This window comes from Limulus polyphemus, unplaced genomic scaffold (genome assembly GCF_000517525.1).
Source record: "Limulus polyphemus unplaced genomic scaffold, Limulus_polyphemus-2.1.2 Scaffold2156, whole genome shotgun sequence".
Lineage (NCBI taxonomy): Eukaryota > Metazoa > Arthropoda > Merostomata > Xiphosura > Limulidae > Limulus > Limulus polyphemus.
Window position 1 is genome coordinate 166454 of NW_013667766.1, and position 9064 is coordinate 175517.

Genomic DNA, 9064 nt, shown 5'->3' on the forward strand with positions numbered 1-9064 from the left:
TACCCTACTAGTTACGTACTACTAGGAGGAGTATATCTATACATCTACTACCACACACGAACAACAATACCTACTTCTACTACTAGTATAGTTAGTTATATATACTATATATATATATATATATATATATATATATATATATCACTTGATTTCATTAATACATTCATGAGGATGTGCTTCCATGGTCCACCATCCCAGTAAGTTGGAACTGGAATGTGGTAAGGACATTCAAAATCCACTACAAGAAAAGGGGGGAGAGAGTGCAGTGAAGATTGTGGAGGAACGACAACACCCAAAACAGTGCAATGGGTGACCATGAAAATTATAATTTTCCTAAATGAAGATGTATTTCCAGTAGGTACTTCCCTCTACTCACAAGCTTTTCTCATTTTGTGCTGCCCTTTGTATGCAAACTTTTTCAGAACTGCATGCCACAAGCCTTCATCATCCCTTTGTTGGAATCCAAAGTTCAAACATGTCCCTCATGCATCACCTCTCCACCAAAAGGAAAGCACTACTATCACATGATGCATGCGACTCCCTCTAGGCACCACTACCAAACTATCACTTCGAAGTTTGGCATATAACACAAAAACCGGAAGATCTAAGTGGAACATATTCCAAGTAGAGACAGAATACCTAGTCAGGCACCACCCGCCACAGAACAGGATCTAAAGTGAAGCTGAAGTAGGGGCCCCTGAAAAAAAACATTAGTAAGGACTTGCCTCATGTCACAGCCATGCCAAAGTCTGTAGAATAGCCACAGGCAGCAGGAGTTACCCCGAGAAAGATGTGGTAAAGGTAGTAGGAGATGAATGTGTGCAAAGTCATACACATGTCCAATTGTAGAATCTCCTCCAATGGCCAAAGAAGACGAGAGGCAAGGTAATAGATTTGATTTGAGGAAACATAAAAGAGATCATGCTGGGAAGGAGAGAAGGAGTAATAGGCCAACTGGATCAAATGTCGAACCCAACTGATCAGGGTAACTGGGGAAAGGTCATGGGAAGAGGTTGCCAAGGAATAAAAAGGTGGAAATGAGGACTCTGGAAGGAAGCCATGTGAGCAATATAAGAACGGAGGGTATGGACAGGAGATAGGAGTCCATCCAGATCAGGACAAAGGTAGAGATGAGATATAGAGGATAGGCAGATAGGGGAAAAGGAGGACTGACCTGCTCAAGCTGCAGAGAACTTAGAAAGGAAAGCCTGATCTGAATAAAGGGAAAAATAGGAGGAATGGTACAAGGTCCGAGTAACATCAAGGGTGAAAATATTCGACCTACGAAACCTGCAGGCCAGGAGGAGGAAAAAATATGCCTTCAAAGAGAAGTGAAACAGGGAACACATGGAGAGAGGTTCGAACAGAAGAAAAGTGAGGGCATAAAAGACCACATTAATGTCCCAGACGACTTGATGGCCGACTGAGCTAGAAGGAACAGATCAACATGGAAAGAACAGAGGAAGCAAAGACCCTGCAGAAATGGGGAGACCGAAGAACCCCTCTCAAAGAGCCACGTGAGAAAGTTGGGGATACAGGCAACCATTGGGTGAGAAGCCCAGGAACCCTGAGTCAATGCCCAGGAGCAATAAATGATCCACTTGTGTTGTTACAGCCAAAGAAGCAGGGTGAATGGAATGGGCTAAATGTGAAGCTACTCCACAGCCAGGTGTGAAGATAGAAGATGGATGGCACGTGATGGAGCACCAGTGACTGTAGTTGATGAAGCAGGTCAGAATGGAAGGGGAGTGATCATCTACAGTTGAATGGGCCAGTAAGGAGCAATCAGAAGGACTGTGCATGGAGTGGTATGGATGAGGGAAACCACCCAATGATGTGAATGGATGGGAGGGTAAACATAAAGGAACAGATGAGGTCAATCCTGGCTGAAGGCATGGACAGCCAAGGCTCAAAAATACCAAAACCGAGGTAATTTGTAATTGAGGGTGGTGGCAAAGGAATTGATATGGGGCATACCCAGATGCAGAAAGAGCCACGAAAAATGGCATGATGCAGGGACCACTCTATGGGATAAACGTGATCTGGTCAGGAAAGAGGATCAGCTACAAGGTTGAAAGCACCCAGTACATGACACATCATAAAACGAATTTGATGTTCATGGGTCCAATAAAGAATATCTATAGTGCAAAAACACAGGGATCTGGACCTAGTGCCACCTTGGTGATTGATATCAGCCACCACAGTAGAATTGTCAGAATGGATCATAACCAGTCAGCAACTGGGAAGAGCAAGAAAATGATCTAAGGCCCAATGAACAGCCAGGAGTTTGAGAACACTGATGTGAAGAGAACTTTCCTCCACTGACCAACAACCCAAAACCTCCTGGTGATCCACCTAGGCACCCCCAGCCCTGAAGGGATGCATCTGTGAACAGATGTAAATCTGGCCCCAGAAGAGGAAGTGGGACCCACTCCAACATGTGGGCCCTTGTCAACACCCATGGAGATCATCTACAAGGGATAAGGGAAGGGATATAAAACTATCCAAGGGATCCTGGGCGAAGTTCCACTGATTGTGAAGGATCCATTGAAGAAACTGCATATGGGCCTTGCCCAGGGGTATAAAAGGGATCATGGAGGACCACATCTTTAAAAGCGATAGAACCTCATAAGATGCAAGTGAGGGAACAGACAGGGCTTTCCAAACAGCCCATTCCATAGAATGGAGCCAGAAGGAGAAGGTTGGGCCCAACTGAGATGGATGTTGAAGAAAACACCTAAATGGATAATGTATTGGGTGTGATGAAGGAAAGACTTACAATTTGACCAACCAGCTCACCCACACAGCTTTGGCCAGGAGGTGATGAGTGTGAAAGGCTAATTTCCATTCAGAATGAGCAAAAAGAAGCCAGTCGTCCATATAAATGTGGAAGCGCAACCCCATGGAACAAATATGCTGAGCAAAGGAGTAAACTTCATGATAAAACATATATGGTGCTGAGGCTTGGCCAAAAGGTAAGACACAAAACTGGTACGCAACCCCCTGATGGACAATTCGAAGATATGGGCACAAATGCTGTGCCACAGGAATGTTTAGGTAAGCATTGGAAACATCCACCTTCTTCATCCAAAGACCTGGAGAAAATGTCCACCACAGAGAAAGGTATGTCTCCAAAAATAAAGCAAGGAGTGTGAACATACTGATTGAGACAGCATAAATTGATGACAGGACACCAATACCCTGTCTTCTTGGGAACCAGAACCAGGCAGGAGTAAACCCTGTGAACCTGGTGGAGCTGGTTTGATAGCCTGTTTTGCATTGATGTCCTGAACTGCCTATGACAGATGCTGGTGTGTCGAGGGATCCTGAGGAGAAGGGAAGGTAAGGTAACAGGAACACTGAATAAGAGAGGAAGGGAGAGAAAAGGGAAAATTCACACTGTGAATCCAGACATCGTCGAGACAAGGTCCCCACTGAGGAATGAAATTTAGGAGATGAGCCCCACTGGGCCCAAACTGACCACGTAGTCACTGGTACTGCTGTCGGGAGATCGTACATCATAGAGTAAATCGTCAAACAATGGCACCACAGGAGGGTGGGATAGAAAGGGGAAGGTTTGGGACAGGAACTGGATATTTAACCTAATTATTGTTTAACCCATAAATAGAACCACAGGTAAACCAAAAATAACAGACACTTGTTGAACCTAATTGAACAGTACAGAAAAAGGATATCACTAAGCACTAAAACAAAACTCTTAACCTAACAATAAGTATGTACAATAATGGGAGAAGTTTGTGTTGACCCTAGCTCAAGGGTTCTGCATAAACCAAGTGAATAAGAAGAAGGATAAAAGATAAATAATAGCGAAAGTGAAATATACATTATTGTATAAAATTAAGTGTGTAGTAACAATTACATATGTACGAGATGTGATGCAAGGAAGAAAAGCAATATAGTTAATGATTAATATATCAGTAAAATGAATTACAGGTAATTCTAAAATAACAGAGGCCATGGTTAGCCTAAGAGAATGGTATAGAAGAAAAGATTCAACCAAGACTAATTGCTAACCTGAACTTGAATATGAGTATTGACCAATCTAATGAAACTTATATTTATGGAACCCAAATAACTACAGATAACAATATTAAAAATAAAATTATTCAAAAATCATAACAGTATAACATCTTATCTTTACAAAGTTGGCGGACTATATGACAAAATGTGTGGGCCCCAAAACTCGAGGCAAGACCCGATGAAGGTTAGCTCATTGGACAAATAATCTCCTGACGAAGTAAAGCCGAAAATCTTCCTGCGGAGTACCTCTACTCAAATCCTGTGTGAATGTGCTGATAGAAAATAACCTCCAAAGTGGTAACATAGAATTCATAATGCAAAATGAATAACCAAACAAAACTGTGTTAGCAGAAAGAAAAAACTTTTTTGTAATGAAGTAATAAGTTCCGTAACTAGGTAGAAATATATAATAATTCCACTTTGGAATAACTCAACAAGTTACAAATATCACTATTGTACAATAAAGAGTAAACTTGTTGAGAGAAATTAAAGATATGGAAAAAAAACCAAAAAACACTGGAGATAGCACAAACTAAATGTTCCAACACGAGTACTGCCAAACGAGAAGTGATAGTTTAGTAGAATTGAATAAATGGAGTCACATGCATCAAGAGAGTATGTCACACTCTCATCGGTGGAGGGTTGTCGCATGATGACTTGCATGCGAGATGCATTTGAATCAGACGATTCAAAGATGGGTGAGAGCTTCAAGTTTTGTGCCATGAGAAAACATTTATTTGCATGTATAGGTCAGCACTGAACAAGAATAGCTATTTATGTGAGGGGAGATAATGTACCATATCGGAAACACCTTTCTACATGCTTTTCGAACATTTTTCAGACCCCTTTTCACACTTAAAAATATTAAGAATTTCCACATTTTATCTGTAATGTAGATTGAATTCCACACTAATATTAATAGAAAGCATATCAAGATACATTTTAGATGGAAATCTCACTTCTACATAACTACTGTTAGAAACTATTTCAAACTTGTTACCGGTAAACCTATTTCTTCATTATTTTAAACTTTGGTATTAATAACAAAACCTTCAAAAAATGCAACTTTCCTATTACAATCTTATTACCATATGCTGACTATAAGAAAATTGTTCAAAATATAAGGTACAGGCATATGTACAAATTACAAAGCACTGTATTAAAATGCTAAAAGTTTTCTCACTTACTTATCAACTATCACAGTACCATTGCAAGAAAACTATTTCAACCTTTTATCAGTATACATAATTACTACTACAGAAAAAAAATATGCTTTTCTCTCAAAATACCTTTGTTACAATAATGTAATATTATTAGAAAACATTCTTATCTTTTACCATTGCAAATTAGTTTTATGCTATTCCATCAAATTCTAATTAATTTACTTGATAAACTAACAGTTATCAAACATATCATGAAGTGTATACAAGTATAATCATAAAAAAAAAGAACCACTCTGCACAAAACATTCTGTAGTTTATTGAAAATGTTACCTTTTTGCCCATAACAACATCAAATTCAACAGTTTCACCTTCTCCCACACTACGCACAATCTTCTTAGGGTTGTTCTTTACTATAGCAGTCTACAGTTAGATAGGAAAAATAACATCATAAATGAATATAGCAATTTTTGGTTTAAAACTAAACAGAAATGTAGTTGCTGAAAATCTCAAGTGTCATCATTGTACTGACTACTTTTAATATATTTCACTGAGAAACATGGTATCAAATGATCCTACAGTAAACATCTCAATCCACACTTTTCATGAGCTTTAGTATACCCCTTTTTCTACACATGAAAATGATATATATATATATTTCAAATTTCTATAAGTAACATATCAAAGTTTATCAAATGTCAGTTAGTTTTAATAGTTTTTTTATGGCATTTCATGTTAATTACTCTTTGAAAATACAGTTTTATTATTACAAACAGAAGGCTAGTTATTGGTTAAAGGATGTTTCAATCAGGAAAGGTAATAACAACTGACATAAACAGGAATAGCAATTTTAATGTGCAACATTCCTAGGTAACCAGATCTTAATTTTTTAGCAGCAAGGGAAAAATTTTTACTTTTAGGGACTTATTTCTTAATATTAATTGATTTGGAAGTCATCTTCTTTCTCCCTGAGTAAAAGTTTAGTTAATATGAACAGAGTCAACTTTAGGTATTTTGCTGCCCTAGACAAGAATTTAAAATGCCTTCCCTAACAGAACCCCCACAGGTAAACACACACACATTATATATATAAATAAATAACATTAAAAGAACATGTCAAAATTTCTAGAAAAGTTTTTAATTTAGCAAGGCATTTTGCTTCTTACTTTAAACATCAGATTTAGAAGTTGATCTTTTTTTTTAATTTCAAAGGTGTGATGTCTTCTTTAAGGCATAGCTTCTCGAATTTGGTAGATGTGCATTTTATAGTTAATTATTTTACAGTTTCTGAGGCTATGAATATAGCTGGATTAATTAAATAAACTATCCATAACCAACAATTACGTTGATTAGTGTCTCAAACTATTTGATTATTCAAAATTACAATTAGTCAATTAATATCACAAAAAATAAACAAATAATTGAAATTAATGTTTAGAAATATTCTGGTTTTCAATTATTCTAACAACCAATTTAATCAACATTATGATTAAATCAATTGTCATGAAAATAACCACCTAAACAAAATCAGGGATTCTGAATGCTCCAACTATCCAAGTGATCAATTATATTGTCATTATATCCATTTATTGTGAAGCACAAAGCTACATAATTAGGGAGAGTGGAATGTCTCATGACTTGAGGGTCTTGGATGGGATTCCCATTGCCACTAAATTTGCTCACTCTGTTTGTTAGTGCATATAACTATCATTAATTTTGAATTACTGACTAGAGGGAAGGTAATGGCTGGCAGAACCCACCTACTCTCTAGTTACTTAAATATTAAATCAAGGGTAAATTTACAGTTATTTTACACTGGTTATGTTTCTAATTTACAATTGGGAAACTGTATTTTTTTATTATTATTTATATTAGGAGGTGCAGATCTAGGGGAAGGCTCCAGGAAGTCTGTATCCTCCAGCCATTTGTGCAGTTCTAGGAAGATAAGGAGATCTGAACCTCTTCTGCCCATTTTCTGCCATAAATTAATAGCTATTATTTAATGCTGTATAAGCAGACATATATCATAAACCCCCATTTTTTCAGGAATTAAGGTTTCCCTTGAGAGCTAACTATTACTGAGTTACACCAATAGAATGTCCAGTTTCAAGGCAGAGCTTATATAGAGTAATGTCTTTTTCAATTTTATAAACCCTCATGTGACATGCATGTAACAAATTCTTTCAAATAAAAATCCTACATTGTTACGAATTGTTCTCAACAATTGGTCAAGATAATATTTAGGAATGCATACAAGCCAATCATAGCACCCACAGAAACATAAAACTAGTAACAGTAAAAACTGAACAGCACAGACAATTGCTAATCCCCAAATTTATTAGTACTCGGAGAATTGTTCAGTAATATGTAGTATTCTTGATTTCATAACAATATGATCCGTATTATCTGAAGTATGGGTTGTTTTATACATTTATCATTGTTGTTTGTATTTTTCTTTACGATAGATATATCACGCATACAAATTAAATATTATATAGTAAAGCTAAATTTATGGTGTTCGAACTGAATTCTTATTCCAGGTTTTCTTCGCTGGGTATACTAAAAATAAATAAAGTATAAAAACTCAAATTATTTTCTGATGTTTAGTTCAGTGATATGTAAAAACCTACACAACTTTACTAGCACAGAGAATGCTGTCGAGAAACTTTGTTGGGAATATGATTAATTTAATATTTTGACATGGACCTTGAACTGTGTATTTAAAACACATCAAGTGAAAGAAAGTAGTGTAACACGTTGCACATGAAAGGTATTGGCTGGTTATGCAACACAGTTTGTTACCATGAAGTAAACAAAGGGTACATTTATAGTTCCTCCTTAGCTCAGTTCATGCAGTTACTCTCAAAGTTAGGGTTCCCATGTACTAAATATAAATTTCTTTAAACTGCATATAATTAGTTATATAAAAATGACAACCTCTTCTGCATAATGAAATCGTAATTACATTGGTTTCTTTTCCCCTTTACATATTACAGGAAAGCCATTAAAGCCATTGGAGTATTTACCAGAAATGTTCCATGCTTTACAGAAGACAGTACAAAGTAATCCAGAACACATCAAGTTGTGAATTGGAAATATTAAACTTCAATTATGAGTGGAACCCTACGCAGCAAAAAAGTAAACCCACTGGTTGTGTCTACTAAATATACATGTACAACTAGGGCCCTCTTTTTGAAAACACCAGTATTTTAAAACAATAGAATTATGCAATTCTTATTTTTTTACATGTTCAAAAAATACTAATTTAATTGTAAAAATAGATTTTATGAAAAATTTCAAATTGACCTAATTACTTTAAAAACATTTCATTTTTTCAATAGTGATATTTAAATTCAGCATTTATTTTTTTTTTAATTACAAATTTTTTTTAGACAGTGTCAACAAATATTTTACTTATTAAATTATACATGTACCCATTAGAATTACGTAGCAAAAATTATAAAGTAACAATCTGTTCACTATTTAGAAAAACTGGAATTACATTTTTTATTATTCACATTTAAGGTCCCATTACAATAAAAGTAAAAATTTGAAGAATTATTTCTTGTCTTGCTTGTAGCTTATACTTGTAAGAGTCATTGTTAAACATTTCAGATATCTATATTGAACAACTGCAAAGCAATGTTGAAAATACTCTGCTGTTGTATAAGTAGGTGCAGATCTAGAGGGAGTCTGAATCCCCAACATCAAAGTTTTTCAGAAATTAATGTTAAAAAAAACAGCTATATATCCTTACAAAACCATATAGTATCAAAAAGAAAAACCAGATGTCAGTGTTCTTATTTATATTTCTGATGCCTAAAATAAGTGAAATTGCAAGAGGTATAGCTGTACAAATAACA

At 36.0% G+C, this 9064-nt stretch overlaps 1 protein-coding gene across 3 annotated transcripts in view; it reads right to left on the minus strand.

Annotated features, from left to right (window-relative positions):
* Window positions 1–9064, minus strand: part of LOC106466116 (nuclease-sensitive element-binding protein 1-like) — a 63870-nt gene that overhangs the window by 35112 nt on the left and 19694 nt on the right. For all 3 annotated transcript variants that reach the window (XM_013926355.2, XM_022394073.1, XM_022394072.1), the window contains one exon: window positions 5535–5624. In XM_013926355.2, coding sequence (XP_013781809.1) covers window positions 5535–5624 — 90 coding nt within the window. The remainder of the gene's footprint in view (window positions 1–5534; window positions 5625–9064) is intronic.